This window comes from Jatropha curcas, chromosome 2 (assembly GCF_041381405.1).
Source record: "Jatropha curcas cultivar XTBG-Jc1 chromosome 2, XTBG_Jcur_1.0, whole genome shotgun sequence".
In the NCBI taxonomy this organism is placed as follows: domain Eukaryota; kingdom Viridiplantae; phylum Streptophyta; class Magnoliopsida; order Malpighiales; family Euphorbiaceae; genus Jatropha; species Jatropha curcas.
The window spans coordinates 27,083,400-27,103,534 of NC_143152.1; the positions used below are offsets into that span (position 1 = coordinate 27,083,400).

Sequence of the window (20,135 nt, forward strand, 5' to 3'; positions counted from 1 at the left end):
TACTTCAACATTGCAACTAAACAAGGTTCCAAACACATAAATCAACGCATTTAATGATTTTCTTAAAAAATGTAAAATTTCAAATGTGACAAAAATTATAAAAAAGAACCAGTATCATTTATATCAGATTTGGAGATATAAACCTTTGAGTGGACTTTTAATATGGGGAACGGAGGAAAGGTCATAACAATCACATTTCTGCAGTTGTTATTAACTGCGCTGCATCAAATTGTTCCAATGATAGTTCTCCCATTGATTAGGCTATCATTTGTTTCTGAAATCCTCGGAACTTACAATTCAACTTTAATATAAAGCCATACTATCTAGCATTCATACTGAGGAAAAGAAAAAAAAAAAAAAACACTTGACTGAAAATGCAAAACAGCACCAGAAGATCAAGCAAAGTGAAAACTCGAACAAAAGCAGCAACACTTAAGTACGACTAGAACCATTTACATGGATGAAAAAAAAAAGTAACAAATAAATAAAATGCCCTAATACACCACCGATCAGTGGCAGAGTTCCACAAAGCACTTCAAAAGATTCTCTCCCATCCCATAGAGAGTGTGGACTAAAAGAAAATCATTATGATTCACATTCACATTACAAAAGACAGGGATGCACAGTGCTCTATTCTTTCTGGGCCCTTGACACTTTTCACCCGAGACTAAAAAGAGAAAAGAGCAAAAGACAAATGTTCCTTTTAAGCTAACAAGACCACTAATGACAACTATTTGACTCACTGACAAATCTAGCTACATTTTATGAAACCATAACGCGTGCAATCATCACCTGTGTCCAATTTGCAGTCTCCTTGAGCTGCTCATCATCAGATTGAAGACACTCGCCAAGAAAATCAACATAGAAGGTGTTGTCTCTAAACAAAATCTTTGTGTTGGAACCAAGTGCATCAGCCAGATCACCCATCACTGCAACTGCAGCTTTTGTCACACTCTCGTCTCTGCAAAACATGGACAGAGAACAAATGAATAACTAACATATTTAATTGTCAGTAAATGATATAAAGGGTGCACAAGGAGGACAGGAAAAAGGGAAACATACCTTTGACTCTCTCTGAAAATTACTTCTATGAACCGCAAAAGATGCCCAGCATGTGGCATCATCACTTCCGGTTTGGAATTTTTAAATCCCTGAAGAATACCAGAATAAGCTTCAAAGATGCTCCGCTTGAGCTGGTTGCCATATTCCATCAACTCCTCATCATCAGTATCCATCTGGGCACAAATCTGGGCTGCACTCTGCATCATCATAATTGCAGAATCAATGTACTTCAAGAATTGATCCCCTATCGCAAGAGCAATGTCCCCGAAACAGGAGAATATGGCAGGCTTGACAGACCGGTGTAGTTCAGCACTTTGGAGATCACATATAAGGTGGCTCATGATCCCATCACAGTAAGGCAAAATCTTGTCATCCATTGCACGACAAATGTCACCAACCACACCAACTGTGATGGCACAAACCTGGTACTCTTCAAAATTCTGCAATCCCATCTCCAAATACTTGTATAACTCTGGCATATACTTGCCGAACTCTGGTCCAGATGCATAAGCCAGAGCACCGATTGCAAGCATTGCTTCCTCGTGCACAGTAGAGCTACGGCAAGCAAACACTCTGAGGAACAGTATCATAATAGGATCTGCAGCTTGGAGTATAATGGGCTTGGTCTCATCAGTACTGCTAAGTTTCTGGATAATGACTTGAAGAACACCACAGAGGGAAGCTTGTAAATCTCCTTGCTTCTCCCTGTCATCAGAAGATACAATCTGAAGGTCTAGAGTCTGCCCCAGTTTATTCATGATGACTGGTAGCAGCTCTGTAATTATTTGAGACGTTTCAGCGATATTACAAGACCTGATGACCTCATTCAAGGTTTCATACGCAGAAGACCTGAGCTTTGAGTCACTTCCATCTGTACGCTCAGCAGTTTTAAGAAGTTGAGAGATGATGCCAGCAAGGCATGGCGTAAGTAGTGAGGAACTACTCCCTGCATCCTCATATCCCTGGGCAAGGTAATAAATTGCCCCACAAACCTTCTCAGCTACATGTGGAGCATCATTGATACTTTCAAGTAAAACTGCCACAATCCGATGGAGGTTCTCAGGAGAGATCACAGAAAAACCATTAGCAGGACAGTGCAACAACTCAAATATTCGACTGAGAGTCCACGCAGTTGTGTCCTTGACATGATTATTTCCGTCCCTCATAGCATTAAGCAGAAAATCCAAGCCAGCATTAACAAGTGGGGTCAGCACATCAACAGTTGGGCCTTCAAGAATTGATCCAAATGCATATGTAGCTGCCTCACGACAACGCCATTCTGGCTTAACAATGTTAGCTTCTACAAAAGGCATTACAAGCTGCACAACTGCGTTTCCAACAGTTCTAGCAACAAGACCTAGACATGTCCCACCTGCCATGGATATATTCCAGACGGTATCATCCTGATCTTGATCCTCTTCCTGCTTCAATAATGTTTCCAGCAACATAGGAACAAGAGATGGGAGGGCCTTTTCTATAAAACGAGAATGAACAGGTTCAGAATCACCAGTTTCAGAACTCCCATATTCTTGAAGCTCTATCTCTTCATCACATATAGAACTCCAGAACTCAATTGCTTGGAGGCCAACTGTCTCTTCATCTCCCTTTACCGCATTTGATGTAAGTTGAAATAGAGTCTCAATATAAGGTTCAAGCACAGCATAATATGTTGATGCTATCGAAACAAGACACTCAAAAGCAGCCTGTCTGATCTCCACCTCTTTGGACAAGGCAGTCTCACAGACCACCTTCATGATATAATTTCTCTCCATCTCATTTTCAAAATTGGTCTGTGCAAAATCCAAGGCATTACACAAAGCCTTTGTTGCGGCAAGGCGGATTTCAGGGCCATGTTGAGCGAGGTTCATGCCTTGGACAACAGCAGTTAGAACAGAGTTCACTTCATCTTGCACAAGATCCTGATGGGATATCTCCTCACAAACATATCCAAGAGTCTCAAGGGTTGCCTGCTTTAGTGCTGCAGGACTATCTTGCTGAGTCATATTGTTAAGCAATAATCCAATTAGCTCTGGCCACTGCTTCCGTGGAATCTCAATGGAAGCAACTTTGGCAATTACTTGTGAAGATGTATGTCTTGCTTCTTGTACAGATGAGGCAAGCGTTCTCATTAGCAGATCTTTGATCTGAGATTTAATAGAAATTTCAATTGTCATCCACTGTTGTACAAGATGTTCCTTTCTTGAGGCATCCTTTGCATCCAAAGAGTTCTTAAGGACAATACCAGCCAACCGACGCGATTCATTAGGCTTTTCATTGTTTGCAAGCTCAACTGACAGGGACAGAAGGAAAAGAGGTAAGTTTTGCTCTTGAAACTGCCTGAGATTAACCTCTGCCTCATTTCTGATTTTTGCATCCGGTGATTGAGCAGACAACAGAATCTGAGTGATCTCCATAGCCATTTCCTGTCAACACTCTAATAAAAGAAACACCCAAAACCCTATAAATGACAAAACTAATAGTAAAATTAACCAAACATTACAAAAAAGTATCAATACAAAGGAACATTCAAGTTGGAGAACTAAAGAATTCATGAAAAAGTATACAGTTAGCGCTAAAATCTCAAGTAATGTGACCAATAGACATTGACTATGATTCTCTAAAATTAAACACTTCATTTCTACAAAATAATAAAGTAGCAAGCCACATTTACTGTTATATAAATAGAATTATGAAAAGGATTCAGATCTTAATCAAAGAATCAACTAACTGATGATTTGGCAAGATTAGAGAAAACAAGGAATGGAAAATGAATTTTCATAATTCAAATTTTGTAAGGCTGAAGAAAACAGCATCAAGTCACCATAGTAATTAAATACAAAACTGACTAAGTTACTGGGAGACTAATTCTAGTTGCAGAATTTCCTAAAATTTCAAAACAACCGAAGCAGAAGAGTTCTGTCCAAGGAGATGCTCCTCCAACAGTCATTCCCTACTGCAAATTGAACCAAACAATAGGATATAATTGGTTTACTTCAAAAGAATATAGACTTCAATTTCACTTTCTACTCCTCTAACCAAACACCAAGACCTAACGATTTTTTTTTTTTTTTTTTTGAAAAATTAAGCATTTAAATAGCTAAAAAGGTGAAATAAGCAAAGTTAAAACCCATAAACCATAAAGCAATAAGCAAGAAACAAATCATTTGATTCAAGCATGAGAAGAAACAGAAAAGCTAAAACCCTAACAAAATTACAAATTCAACAGACGCAACACTCATCAAAAACAAAACTACAGATAAAGCAAAGATATCATGAACTAGACATATAGATCTCTTTGTAAAATGAAATTACAAAGCCATAGATAAAAATTAGAGAAATACCTAGCTTAGGAATTTGATAGAAACTTGAAAACCAAAACCTTACAAAATACGAAAATAGGGTCTCTCTCCCTCTTTCCCCGTCTCTGTGCTATTGAAGAGCGAAACGAAGCGAAGAAGACAGAGTGAGGGATTAGCGACAGACTGATTGTTGTGTTTAGGCTTTGAATCTCAGGGGGTTTTGAGGGTATTATATAATATAATCTATTTCGAATGCTTAGAAGAAGCGGGAGGTAAGGGATTTCTGAGAAATACAAACGGGCAGAGGTTTTGTGGCTGCCCGACACTGCCCAATGTCACCGACCCCGAAAAACCCTAGATTTTTGAAATCTCCCACGTGAGTGATGCTTCACGCGTTTGGAGTTCTAACGATCAAAAAATAAATTTAAGTTTTTCTATTGGATGATTTATAATGGATTGGGCCCTTTGGTTTGGGACATGTCCAGCCCAACGACCCTCCGTCTTCTTTTGTAGGAAGGGACAAGGAAGACAATGGCTTTATTACTATAATAGATTGCAGAGATGGAATCTTTATATTATTGTTTAGAGCAATTGTTAGTTATGGATCAATAATATGGCATAAGAGTTGAAATCAGTCTTAAAAATAAGGATAAAAGTAAATAAAAATAGAAGAATTATTTTTTTGTTTTTACAGCAAAACTATTTTTTATTAATAAATAAATATTTCTCAATAAAAATTTAATATATCTGAAAAGTAAAATCAGATCGACAAACTTATCCGATTACCTCCAAAATAGAAGAATTAGTTAAACTAATAAGAGATTATGGTATATTAAGATTGTAGCACTTCCATGCAATGTACTAAGTGTCCTTCAAATTCGGATTAAAAGATTAAAAAAAGAAAAGAAAAGAAAAGGAAAAAGGAAACATCTTAAGAACCAAGAAGTGCATGCACTTTTCTATAAGGCAGATTGTGATACAAATTTCAAATTTGATGAACATATAGCTTCAAGAAATATATGCAAGTAAAGAAAAGTCTTACATGCAATGGGTCTTTTTTACATAAGGCATCATTTCCCATTAAAAGAATTTGTGATGTACAGTGGAAGGGAGGGAGAGAAAGAAAGTATGCATACATAATTGCAAACTGTAAGTGTAATGTAATGGGTGTCCAAACATTTGTGCTTGAGGAATAATTTTGTGATTTTTTTCTCTAATTTACTCTCCTTATTTGTTGATTCTCACCTCTGTTTTTTTTTTTTTTTTTTGAAAGATTTTCCAATTTAACATTTTTGAGAGGTAGATCCAATTAGCACTCTACCTAACAGTAACCCCCTCCCTATCCCCTAATGCTCTTGTGCTCTCTTGTGGTCCCATTTATTATTTATCCAATAAATACAAAATCTTCATCAACAGCCTTCTGTAATTTTTGTTTGCTTTTCCTCAAGTTATATAAAATCTGAAAATCATAACATTCACTGTTATGCAAACATTTCCTTTGGTAGCACCGATGCATATTCATTCTGTAGTTATTACAATCTTTTCATTAGAATAAAAAGAAATATCTAATAATTGTAAAAAAAAATATGTACTGATGTGGCATTTCTTTTTTCTTACATAATAAGTTTTTTGTACCTTTTCTAATTCAAACATATATAGGTTTTTCGTACCTAAAATAACAAACAAGAAAAGTAAATACCCTATGATCTAATAAAGAGATGTACTATCAAGAATCACTGCCTCAGAATACCCAGAAACACAGAAAAATACTTGATTTTGATGAGAAATTTTAAAACTATAATCTACGAACTAAATATATTTCTTTAAATCACTGAACTGTCTATTAGTTGAACAATGTTTCTTTTGTTTTGCAGTCCATATGGGCTGCACATTAGGTGAGACTTGCCTTACAGGGCTCTTTACACCACATAGCTTATGTTTCATGCGCCAAGGGAAAAAAATTTCTAGGCCACAACCTTTATGAGAGGTCTCTGAAGAATATGATCCCCCAACTATTTGTGAATTATACTCTTCTGCATAACTGCTGCAAAAATAAGGAAGCTTCTTGTTCAAATTCTTCGACGACGCGTATAATACAGATGATGCAGCCAACGCGGTAGCATCAGGAAGAAACCGCTCCATCATGAAATTCGGAGACTGGCTGCCTCTAGATTCTACGCTCTCTAAATTTAGCCTATCCAATCTGTTATCATCTTCAGCTTTCTGGACAATGTCTATGGCTTCTGTCAAGGATAAAATGTCTACAGCCTCTGAAAACACATCATCATCATCATCATCAAAATTGTTGTCATCATAGTCATTGTCATCAACATCAGCATCACAACCATCATCTTGATCATGAATGTTGATAGAATTTACGCTTGCACTTGCCTTCTTCTGTGGCTGCCATCTGCATGGTGGGAGTCTTGGACGAGGAGTGTCTCCATCTCCGTTGGGAGTATCATTTGTTTCAGTGTTCTTCGGCTTTCCAGGAGCTTGTTCCCAGCAAAATGGAATACCATTATTCGTATCCCGGAAAGCAATTCGAGAATTTGTACCAGGGAAACCACCAAGCCGCCGAGTTGATAAGAGTGGCAGATTGAAGTCCAGCCTCCGAGGACAGGTTATATTCATAGCTTCTTCCCTCGCTTCATCCATATAAGAAGCAGTTTCATTCGAGCAACAGACTGTCAATGGAGAAAAAAGAGAAGCGAAGATCTTGAGAAAAATGAAGAAAAGGTCATAAAAGGTAGTTGGATGATATTATCAATAAAAGCAGTTGAAAGTATATGTATCTCGTGTAAACCTTTACAACCTTTCTTCTACTTTACTAGTGTTCACAGGTGAAGCAGAAAAAGACTCTTCTTTCAGAGATTGAAAGAGACAAGTTCTACTTCTGCTTCAAAAAGAAGTTATTTCTAATAATTATGAAGCTGACAGTAATGCAGCCTAACTCAACCTACTTTTTCTACTGCTAAATCGAGAACTGGAGTAAGAATTCAAGAACATAATTCCTGTTAAGAAAAATTAAAAATTATCATTACAGAAATAAAGAGCCATGTGAATTAGGTCTATTTCAACTTTTCAAGAGTAATTGCTGTGTAGGAAAATTGTATAGCTCAAATCAATTCTCAAAGAACAGTATAGAAGTTATAATAAATTGTAAACAGCTTGGCATTGAAAAAGAAAAAAATCATATGTAAACCTCTAAAAGGACAGACTTTAACATGAGCTGCCATTTCATGTACATGTTTCTTTTGACTATGGTACTTCCATTAACTTTTACCGAAGTAAAATGTAATAGCCGCAGAATCAGTCTGCAGCATTTATATCATACAATGATCTCAAAATATTAACTTAGAAATAGATATATTTACATGCTATCTCACTCTCTAACTTTCCTTTTCCTTCTTTTTTCTTTTTAACTGACTTTCAAATTCTTCTTTCCTTCCCTATAAAAGTGCCCTGGCACATCAGCATCTCGATATCTCTGGAAAGAAAATCCAAAAAGATACTTTTCCTCGACAAGCACTGGCCATCCTTGTACCAAAAGCGAAAAGAAAGTTGGCAGCCATGGAATTGCCACATAATGGAGATATAATGCCAATATTGGGTTTTTGTTCTCATTTTTGTTCTTCACTAGCTCGTTGTCGTGCTTTATTATAGAGCTCGATGGTATCACCGTGATTGGGATCAAGACAAAGGGCTGCTTCACAATCTCGAAGGGTAGAGATATTATCACCCATTGATTCATAAAATGCTGCACGAAGATGTAGTAGCTGTAAATCTGGCTTGAAAAGTATGGCCCTCGAGAGCTCTGATATGGCCTCATCTTCTTTGTGGTCATCCATTAAAACTGAACAAACACAGAATTAGTTGAATCACAATCATGGAAATTCAAAGCATTAGCAATTTAGCATAGACATATTCTATCTCCAACTAAATTCAAACTCAAATTAGTGGAATCGACCAGCTTCCTTTTTTAACTACTGCAAGGCAAAAATTAAAATTCAAAATTTCTATTTGTCTGATTTTATGATATTATTTCAAATCCATTTCAAATTCTGACAGAAAGCAATATAACTAACGCCCTGCCTACTTGGCAAACACACACCAATCATGCAATGCAAATAATTAACAAGATTCTTTCACAAGAAGGGAAAAAAAAAAGAGAGAGAGAGATTCATTTTGATTGTCTAAAATAAAATCTGATTTAACAGTACAACTTGAAATGACATCTTGTTCCTAAAATCATATGGACATTCTAGTCAAGCACTCTACCAGACCATTGGCATTAAAAAAATCTATTTGCACGAACTTTCAATATGTAAGGACTCCTAGACAATCAAACAGACATTGAGGCTCAAATAAGGAAGATTTGCAACTACTTAGCAGCCATGAACTTCTTGTCCAGCCATAATAATGTCACGTGCGACTAAATCTAAGTTTAACCTAGAGAAGACTGTTTTGTTCCAGACATAGATCTGCCAATGAGTCTAAGATTTACTCTAGATGAAATCTGATCTAATATTAACAGTCACAACTTAAAAGTCAAGTGGCTATTCTAGTCAAGTACTCTATTAGATCATAGGTATACAAAAGTAATCCTATAACCTATAAACGCCAACCTCCAAGAAGTAGGAGATGCTTGGAAACCCAACCTGACATTAGGCTTAATAACACAAGACAGCTGTCAAGTCTAACCACAATTCTATGTTTGACAGAAATAAGATAGTTATAGTATAATTTAATCATGATTTAAACTATTGAGTTATTCTGACACAATGTTAACCATGCCAATACACTTACTTCCCACAGAAATATCCAACAAGATCAAGAGTTACAGAGTCATAAAATAAGCCAGTTCTCAGAAAGGATCTCACTTGAAACTCCTTTGGTGCATAATTTACCCTTGCTAGAGCTAATCACATTTTAGCTATATATATTACACAAACATGAACATAATAATAATAATAATAATAATAATAATAATAATAATAATAATAATAATAGTAATAATTGAAAGATCAAATAGCAACTAGACAAAATGGCTATCCTGTGCGTAATTTAGTTCTGTATCAAAGATTAAAGGAACATTACAAGTAGAAAGCTCTGAAGAATGTTAGCAAATAGAACCGAAGACAACTCAGTAAACTTTTGATTACTGCTCAGATTATATTTACATGCAGGCACTACTGATCCAAACCTGTCCACTAACTAAAATGTGAATCTAATTTAATGTCATTAGATCTTTTCAGCCAAATGAACCATCTTGTCAAAAAATATATACAAAGCAATCTCATGAAACATCATATTAGTGATTCCAGTGAAGAAACCAAAAGAAGTATCATAAAGCACTAGTCAATAGTTGAATAACTATTAAGCTATTAGAGATTGTTACCCATCATTCAAGTCAGAAGCAAACATGGTAAGGTATATTGTGTTGATAGCCACACTTCTCTTCCAAAGAGAAAGCCACAGTCACACTCCACCTCTCCACAACACACACACCCATAAACAAACACACACACACACACACACACACACACACACATATAAAGAGAAAGCTACGTAGTCAAATTCCAACTCTCTAACATATGTATTGGGGAAAAAAGAAGAGAAAAAATAGCAAATACTTGATTTGACATTTCCTTTAACAGGGCAAAACTGACAATGGTTGCCAGCATCCATCATCACAAACACAAAGATTAACATAAAAAAAGGCAATTGCACAAATATCCAATATCCAGGTCATACTTCCAGTGGTACAATTATTGCTAACAGTGAAACAGCATTGGTTCTGCAAACACTAAAAAGCTAGGTCTTCATAGTCACATACCAGAAGTATAGGCTTTAATTTTACATGGGCAACTAAACTTGCATCAGCATTTCAATCTTCCACATAGCTAATGTCTACAGAATGATGGACTGATAATATACACCTCATCTAGTGTAGATAAATTCCGGCAGCTCTTTAAAATCAGGAAAAGAAGTGTGAACAGCCTAGCAGGTATAATCATTGAAAGAATGGAGTAAGCATGAAAGCCAAGCATATTGGCACACAATATTCAGTAGAGCCTATGTATTTCACGCCCTTATAGCCTTGACTAACTCCATAATAGGGGTGTAAATGAGTCAAAATTCTTGTGAGATATTCAATCTCAGGTCACAAAATATTCTAATTCAATTAGGTTCTAGTCAATTAGACCTGAAACTCAAGTAGCTCGAATAGTAAGTCAAACTGAGTTCAAATTACTATAATACTCGAGTCAATTGACTCATGAGCCTAATCAAGTATCTTTACTTTATATACTTCTAAATATATATCTTATATTAATATATAATATTTAACTAGTAATTTATTAATTTGACTTGGTATTGAGAAGAGCTCATTCGAGTTTTACTCACAAATTAATGTGAGATTCATAAATAATCATTACAACTAAGCTGAGTCCCAAACTAGTTGGGGAGATTAATAATTAAATTTACACATATATTTAATCCTAAACAAGCCTAACCAAGTCAAACTCAAGTATTGTGAGCATTCATTGAACCAAACTAAAGCACGAAAAAACAAAAATTGACTCAATTCTAGTCGAGTTTCAAGTTTCAAGCCCAAGTAGTACACTATTTTGACTCGACTCAGTTGATTGCACCCAACTTCATACCAAATTTTTCTTTCTCATATCAAATTAAAATTAGATTCCATCCACGACATCTATTGTGCATTATTTCTACGTTTCAAGTTTCAAGCCCAAGTAGTACACTATTTTGACTCGACTCAGTTGATTGCACCCAACTTCATACCAAATTTTTCTTTCTCATATCAAATTAAAATTAGATTCCATCCACGACATCTATTGTGCATTATTTCTACATGACAAGAGGGAATAATTAACCTAGAATCTGACTTTATTGTTAGCAACAACTAACTTGACAGGAAAAAGAAATATCCAACAATTGAATTTCTTGATTCAGTCGTTCCAACTAATGATAAAACATGATCTAAGGATTCTTAGCCAAGCATCAGAACATTTCCATAGCTTAAACAACAAAAGCATAAGTGATTCAGTGCAGAGCTCATATCGCCAGATATATAGTATTATAGAATTATTGACTTATAGAAGAACAAAAAATCTTAATCAGATCGTTATCATGGGACTTACCCGCTGCCCTGTATCTGTATGGGTATGTCCTCAAGGGATCTAGTTGTGTTGCCATACTAAGATCACTCTTTGCCATGTCACGATCACAGTACTCGGAACGCTTCTCATATGCAGATGCATTATTCCTGGCTTTTTCTATCAGTTTCGTCATTTCATCATATGCAGCTTTCCGCTGATTTCTGAGATGATATACACGGGCCAGACCCTGGTGTGCTCTTGTATGCTTAATATTGAGTGCATTCATGTAACAATCAGCCGCAAGATCCAGCTTATCACAGTCAACATAGACACTCCCAAGATTATTCAGTGCCTGCATAGCAGCAAATATCACCAATCAAACAACATTCATTTCATCCAAATAATATGATTGTTTCAAATTTGGCACTCACTTGTCCCTTCCGCAGGCCATCTGAAGGGCATCTAAGAGCTTCCTCAAGAAGTTCAATAACATACTGTGATGACTCAGGATCGAGACTTGAGTCTGCTAAAGCATATGCCTTCAGGAAAAAAGCTTCAAATGATCTCTGAATTGAAATGGACTCCTCAGCCTTAGCTAGGGCTTCTTCACGATGGCCAGTATCATACAAAATCCATCCTTCATAAACAAGCCTTTCATGCTTAGAAGTAGAATAATTTCTTGCCATCCGCAAACTACGCATTGCAGCTTTTTGACAATTTAACCTATATTTATAAACAAAAGAAAACAAGAACAAACAAATAAATAAGCCCAAGAAATGGATAAGATAGATAAATGTTGTTTAATGTCCAGAAGCTTTAATCCACATAATTAAATGCGTGGTAAATTATACACACATGTTTTTCCCTTTTTCTTTATTGCCGGGTAATAATCAAAAGTCCATATTCATGAGAACTTGGTCCAGGAAAGTACAAACATTAAGAAACAAAGAAAACCTCTAATAATATTCAAAAAGTGACCTGTGGATATATCTCTGTGTGAGTAACAACAACGAGAATCTTATCAAGCAAAACTAAGAATAATATTGTTTCAAATGCTGGGCAAGTTCCATCAATTATCAGAAGTAACAAGTTTTCTACCAAGATTGCCTCAGCAATAACAAACTTTCATCATTAAAAACTCTCACCTATAAGTTTTCTACCATTTCTGAGCATCAGAATTTCAATATGAATTCCATTAAGAAATATCTCCACCATTTCCAAGATCTCGAGTTGAAAAAAAGTTAGTCCAAACACCATCTCACGTAATAAGGAAGATGGAGAAATAAAGATAAAGAGGAACTGAAAACGATTTTAAAGGGGTGAGACCTCATCAAAATTGATTAAAGCCTCATTTGCTCATTGTCAATATAGATAGCGGTGAGAAGATGAGAATTCAAGAAAGGTTGACATGAAACAGCTCCCAAATGAGCTTCTAAACAAAACCAAATAGTGGCATACAAACACACATCAAAGATTATTCCCTTCCTGGTTCCAGCCTTATGAAGAGAAGTTATCTGACTTCATAATAAATAATAGGAATATATATACATAGCAATATCAAGAGATGCTGGACAACACACCAAGAGTTTGAAGTCCTTGCTTAATTTTTCATTCTGCAAGGCAATGGACAACGCGTTTTGAATGAATGATCTATGGTAGTTTTCTTAAAATAATCAAATATGGAATCAAGCAAGAAAAATTAGCAACAAGCACAGCTTTTAGTTTGTAACATCCTCTCCCACAATTGCATTATATGCAAAAATGTCCATTTTTTCAATCTTCTCCTAGCAGTTGCTTTCCATCTCTACATCTACTTAATTTTCATCAGTAAATGAGAAATAGCAAGAGAAGAGGACAGAAGAAGAGGGGTGGAAGGTTTGGAACATGTGTTTTGACTTTATAGCTATCAGCTTTAGTAATTACAGTTCCATGGGTTGCACAGTGAATTCTCTCTGATGGACATACATGGTACACCATTTTAATGCAGGGGTTATTTGCAGAATACTTTTTCAATGATTAACTTTACCATTTGCTATACATGCTATCTTTCAAGATATATTTATGAAAATAGCAAGCATAAAAGAATCCTTATACAGGTGCAAGATGTTGTCAAGTTGAAGCATCTTGCTCCATAAAAGCATACAAACGCCAACAGTAGAGGGTGTTTAGTTCTTTAAAAAAGCATCAATATCATAAATCTTATATATCTCACTACATATTATATATTTGCAGTGGAAAGAGAGTAATAATTGCAACTAAGCAAGGCATTAATAAGGCATATGAATGCATACCGTAAAAGGAGGAGAGATTGCCGAAACCGAAGAAGACTCTTTCCTGGGTCATTTGCCAACATATGGTGCACAACAGCTAAGGAGCCTATATCATCAACAGAGGACCACCTATCATAAAGTTGCATCCAGCAATCAGCCTCACTCCACTGCTGGACAAGAGGACACAAAAGTTCTACCAAGCGATCACCATGCATCTTCCCATGAAACATCATGTAATTTGGGTCCAAAGTCAACAGTGCCCGGACATCTCTGAGAGCACTTTCATAATCCTCCAAAGCAATAAAAATCCAAGCTCTTAATTCAAGGCAATCAGGAGAGACCTTGAAACTGATTATTTTGTTGAGCTCTGAGATTGCTGCCCCAAGTCTGTTCTCCTGCACCAACAAAACAGCCCTGTATTTGTATGGAAAGGAAAGAGTTGGATCCAATTCAGTTGCTGTGGTCAAATCCATCATCTTCTCCTTCCCAACACAGTACAAAGACCTTTCCTGGTACAACCATCCAACTGGTTTATAATTAGAAGCCAGTGAATTCATCATCTTATATGCTGAATAGTTGTGCCCACGTTTGTATCTCGCCCTTGCAAGACCAACTGAAGAATAAACATGACCTGCCTTAACTGCCACTGCAAACCAATTCTGGGCATCTTTATATTCCTTCCTGTCAAGCATCACAACACCTAATTGGTGATAAGCAAGTTGTTTCTGCCAACCTTCAGTCGCACAGTCTGCCAATCTTTCCAAAAGCATAACTGTTGAATTGGATTTCATGTCTTCTTCCAAAGCAACCTGGCTCAAGAAGTAATACAACAAAAACGAAGCATGCCCGACCAATGCCAATCTCTCCATACCCTCCGAACTACAAAACAATTCCATCACATGAGCATTGTGCATGGAACTTGGAAGCTCTCTCAGGAACACCTGTAAACAAGCAGCCACTAAAAGATATGCAGTCTCCTCCAATCCATACTCAATTAGCAAAACTGCATCCTCCATTTCAGAAACCAGAGATGCCAAATGAGCATCACAAGCTGCCTTCATTTCTTCACAACAAAACTTGTTTGCCAAAGAAAGAAGCTCTAATTCGACGCGCAAATCGAAAGAGTCTAATCTTTTCATCCTGCTAAATATCTCTACAGCTCTCATTCCTTCTGTGGATATCCCATTCTGAGAGAAATTTATCTTCTCCCTCCTTGACTCTGTAAAACCACCATACAACATTGCTTTAAAAGGTCTTGAAAGCGAAGCAATGTTGTATCGCACACACCTAATCTCATCATCTCCAATACAAAAAGACATATCACCGTCTTCGTCTGAAGTTGAACATCCTTCATCTCCTACGGAAATATTATCACCGTCTCCTACCGAAATACCATCATCGCAATCCCCTCTAGGAGACCTTGAACACATACAAGCATCATTTACCGATTCAGGATCGTAACCAGATACCAAACAAGCCCTAGGGCATTCTAGAATTCTTCCACAACAATCCATGGCTAATTTACCGATAAGTTCATTTTCTCTTCTCTCGAATCTTAACCACGAGGCCAACACAATTTTTGAGTGTACATCCACAGCGTGCTGTCTGGCCGCACGGAGGCTCCGCCGAAACATTTTAGGATCCAATAAACCCCGAAATATCGCGCATTGCTGTAAGTAAACCGCGGTTTTCTCGGATTGGGCACAATTTTCAATTGTACGATATACTTCCGCAAGGGTTTCGACAAAATCAACATACCTGAGGCAAGGATCGATCTGCGGCTCAAGGAGATCGGTGTTGGGGAGACCAGCAGGGAGTAGATTTTCAACTGGGAGATAATTTGTGGCTTTATCGAGCGATGTTTGGCTATTGGATTTCGCTCGGATGGAATTGACTCTAAGGTCTTGAAGATGTTGAAGAAACTTTTCTCCAACGCTACCAAAGCCGATTCCGCCACCGCCTCCAGGATTAAGGGCATAAACCTGGGTGCCTTTACACCCTTCTATAAACTTCAAGCTACGCATTGCGGTGAATATATTATTCTGCATCTATATCTGTTTATAATTTTAAAAAACTTCCCGAGAATTTGAAATGTGTAAGCTAGTTCAACGATCTGGATATATAAAAGAAACGAAATGTTCAAATATTGAACAATTGCAATTGAAATTACCTTGAAGCCTGCAAAAACCACCGTCAACAATGAGAGCGGAGCAAGCAGAAAAAGAAAAGAAAAGAAGAAAAGAAGAAAAGAAAGATAGAGGCAAGAGAAATACGATGCTAAATGCAGCCAAGGCAATAGAATTTTTGAAAGATTTTCTTTTATTTTCTTTTCTTTTCTTTTTTGATTTTCCTAAGAAAGAGGAAAAGGAAAACGAAATTCTGGAAATGGAAAGGAATTATTCTTAACAGAAGGAAAATTTTCTGTAAGGAAGATTGATGATGAGGTAGAGGTGGAGGTGGAGGTGGCCGTTGAAACGGCCACTCTCTGCTCTGTCTCTCTCTCTCTTGATTCTGTCTCTCTCTTCGCGTTGCTACCGATTCTCCCTGGCTACGATATGACTGTTTTTTTTTTTTTATTTCTTATTATTTTTGTTACGGATATTTGGGGTGTGTTTTTTTTTTATCAAATTCTTAAATTTTCTATTCTAATCAAAGACTTGTAGCTTTCTTTGTTAGCGTCGTTCCTACCTGTTAAGGTAAAAATGTAAAATGTGGTGTTTTTGCGCATAGTCCGGCGGAAGAGGAGAGCCGCTAAACTAAAGCCTGCCTGCCTTTCTTTTATGCCATCATCTTTCCCATCTTCATACTGCGTCTGCATGCTACTTTGACATTATTATTTACTTTACAAAAAATTACTATTAAATCCTTGATAAATTCATTGGTCCATCCTCACTGTTTTGGAAATACACTATTTAATCCTTAATGTTTTATTTTAGAAACGAAATAGGCATTCCATTTACTTTTTGTAATATATAAATCCATTAATTATGAAAAATTCATGGGTAAGAAGCATAAGGATTTTCTTCTTTATGTATGGAGATAATCGAATTGATTGTTGGAGGCAGACTCCATTATAGATTTCAGAAAATAAAAAAAAAAACTCGTTTTAAAACTTAAAAGAAAGACGACCTAGATTGCATAGACACAAACACGGAACACGTGACATATTACGACATGGACACAGGACATACGACACGACACGGCATAGACATGGGATGTGGTAATTTTTTAAAAAAATAAGACACCAACATACTTAGTATAAGTTACAGTATAATTTATTAATAATTTAAATGAGTAAACAATCATTTATAATAATAAATATAAAAAAATAAAAGTTTCTCATTTCAACATAACTAGTTTAATTCTCGAAATCAACGTCATCGTCATCGTTGAAAACCATAATATCTCTAGCTTATTTAGAGATAAATTAACAATTTCAGAAATTGCAATATCTTTAAAAGAGATCAAATTAATCCTCGAATATATTTCATACTTTTGTTTGTGTAATACAATATTCTGGACTCTTTTTTTATAAAAGCAATGTGAATTACTTATTTTAAATTGACATTATGGATTAGTTCTTGAATTTAACAATAATAGATATGTAATAAATTAATAATTGTAGATTATAAGTTTTTCATTCTTTTATATATTTTTATTTTTATTTTTTAAGTCTTAATAATTACAAATATTTTTTAAGACAATAATTTTGAAATTTTTGTTAATAAATTTATTTCAAGGTCTAACAAAATTTTTAAATGTATCTCTAAAGTGCTTTGAAAGTGTCTAAAATTAATAAAATGACATACATACAATGAACCTTATAACATATAAAACTTAGGAAAAGGACTAAACACTTGATGGAAGCTATTATTAAAAACTATGTAATATTTTTAAAAAAAAAAAAGAGCAAAGGGCAACTAATGAATTTTGACATAATATGGATAGGCAATAGTAATTTTCTCTACCCTTTATAATTATTATTATACCCTTTTTGTTTTTTTGTTTTTTTTTTTTTCGTTCTTCCACAGCGTGTACCTATGACTGTTTCTTTATTACAAAACACAAATCAATCCCTCCTCGATTCAATCTAACTTTTGATAACATCCGCATCTCCGCGCCTATTCCGGCACGAAAATGTTACATTTCCACACTCATCCTGCAGCGCGTGGAATGTGTTATGATTGACAGTTGGCCACTTTCATGTCCATGTTATTGGCCAGTTATCACTTCATCTAAGATAGTGACGAGCAGTGCAGAAACCCCTTATAAAAATATTATATGATGTTAAAACTTAAAACTCTTACACTGTCTGAGAAGGAGGGGAGATGCCTACTTTGTTTTTTAAATAATAAATGTGATTTTAGTTATTTTGAAGCATTTAAATAATTTAATTTAATAAAATAAGTAAAATTTTTATTTTTCTCTATTATGTTGTATTTAAATTTTGTTTTTATGTAGTATATACACTAAAAACAACTTTAATTATATTAAATTATATTTTGCTGTGGCTCATGAAATATAATTTTAGAGTAAGTATTATATTAAAAATATATTTGATTATACATTATATTTTATCACGGTTCATTAAATATAATTTTAGAGTAAGTATTATATTAAAAATATATTTGATTGTACATTATATTTTACCACGACTCACCAAACAAAACCTTATAATGTAATGCAAGCTACATATGTTACATTTTTTAGTTAATATATGTTAACACTATTTCATTTCAAGTTAATTTCTATATGTATTAAAAAATAAATTTTAAAGTAATGTTTGGTGATTACAATCAAATTATTAAAAATACCTTCTTATTGAAAATTAAAAAATATATATATTTGAGGACAACGAAATTTGGAATTTAAAATGATATTTTTATCTTTTCTTTTCCCTGTTGTTCAACAATTCTAAGTTCAATTTGAGATTGCCATGTTAATCAATGGAGACCTTATTTTCATTTTTTTTTTCTCTTCAAGATGCTTTATTCACTTTTAACAAACTTAGATATATTTTCTTCAAACAAATATATTTTTCCTTTGATTTTTTATTGTTGCTTTGTCTCCATATTTAGAGTTTTTTTTTTTTCATTTTCTATGACGGTTTTTGCTTCCCTTTTTTGTAAGGGTTTAGTACTAAATAAATGTATATTTAGATATTGATTTGTGAATGTGTGTCTTCGATTAATGGAACTTGATAGTGTGGCTTATTCATTTATTGATGCTATCAATTCACAGTGACAGAAATTCATCTTTACACGTCATATACAACAAGTTCTTGAAAAATCAATTCAAATATAAACGATCAAAGGAAGTTACTTTGTCGTCCAAATTAATTAAAGTATCAATTGCTACTATAAGATTTTTATGTGTTATCAAGGTTATCTTTTTAAGCGGAAAAATATAATATTGTCTTTTTTAATTTTAATTTTATCATTTGATGATCCATCTTTCTTTTTTGTTTGTCTCGAAATATAGTCCACTTTTCTTTTTTTTACGTGATAGTTTATTGTCTACTATACTTCTATTAAATTTTATCTTATTTTTAATAACTCTCATTAATTCTTACTTATTACTTCCTCTGTCCCAAAATATAAGTCATTTTGGGTGATATTTTATCCCAAAGTATAAGTCATTTTGAGTATTTTAATGAGCAATAGATGATGTTTTTTCCAACGTTACCATTGTTTAGATTAATTACAATAAATATTTTCACATATGACTATTGATTTTGAAATAAATGATAATTTAATCAAATTACCCTAGAGTTTATTATAATTTAGGATAATTAATTACTTCTTTAATCTTTGTGCAACAACCTTAAACGACTTATATTTTGAGACAGATGCAGTATTTCAATATAACAATTGATCATGTGTTATTTAAGAAAGACATAATAGAAAATTTATATGAATAAAATTAGTCTTGAACTATAATAATTGCTATTTCTTAATCTGTGTGAAAATAAAAAATGAACTATTTTTTGGGCGAGGTGGGTAATTCTTTTGATTTATTAAAATATCAACAAGCTTTATATAATTATGAGAGTAAGTTCTATGTTTGATCTAATCAAGAGTGTTGTATTGGATTAGGACTATGTAAGATTTTAAAATTTCAATGGTATTCAATCTAGATGTCTTTAGAGTCCGTTGATAAAAAACTTTGACTATATTTTTTCGATTCAGTTCGATTTAGTTCAGAAAGCAAATTCGATTTTGATAAAAACCTTTGATTTTATTTTTTGATCTTGATACGGTTCGGTATAAATAGAACTAACCGTTTATTCACCCTGTGACTGTTCTACAGGTGGGGGACCGCGGTGATGCTAGGCATTGGAGGCTTTTCACTGTTTACGGCAGTAGGCTAAAGAAGAAAAC

The 20,135-nt window shown here is 34.7% G+C and overlaps 3 protein-coding genes across 3 annotated transcripts; all 3 read right to left on the reverse strand.

The window, feature by feature from the left end:
• Nucleotides 1-405: 405 nt before the first annotated feature.
• LOC105648108 (importin subunit beta-1) lies at nucleotides 406-4,715 on the reverse strand. Its single transcript, XM_012234406.4, has 3 exons — nucleotides 4,404-4,715; nucleotides 1,063-3,496; nucleotides 406-961 (listed from the first exon to the last, which is right to left on the reverse strand). The coding sequence occupies exons 2-3, from the start codon at nucleotides 3,480-3,482 to the stop codon at nucleotides 763-765; spliced, it is 2,619 nt and encodes an 872-aa protein (XP_012089796.1). The 5' UTR covers nucleotides 3,483-3,496; nucleotides 4,404-4,715; the 3' UTR covers nucleotides 406-762.
• Nucleotides 4,716-6,108: 1,393 nt separating this feature from the next.
• LOC105648109 (uncharacterized) lies at nucleotides 6,109-7,166 on the reverse strand. The gene has a single exon (XM_012234407.4). The coding sequence runs from the start codon at nucleotides 7,017-7,019 to the stop codon at nucleotides 6,171-6,173; it is 849 nt and encodes a 282-aa protein (XP_012089797.1). The 5' UTR covers nucleotides 7,020-7,166; the 3' UTR covers nucleotides 6,109-6,170.
• A 345-nt stretch (nucleotides 7,167-7,511) lies between these two features.
• On the reverse strand, nucleotides 7,512-16,397 carry ETO1 (tetratricopeptide repeat (TPR)-containing protein). Its single transcript, XM_089717792.1, has 4 exons — nucleotides 13,777-16,397; nucleotides 11,917-12,208; nucleotides 11,528-11,837; nucleotides 7,512-8,217 (listed from the first exon to the last, which is right to left on the reverse strand). The coding sequence occupies exons 1-4, from the start codon at nucleotides 15,801-15,803 to the stop codon at nucleotides 7,985-7,987; spliced, it is 2,862 nt and encodes a 953-aa protein (XP_089573918.1). The 5' UTR covers nucleotides 15,804-16,397; the 3' UTR covers nucleotides 7,512-7,984.
• Between the last annotated feature and the right edge of the window lie 3,738 nt (nucleotides 16,398-20,135).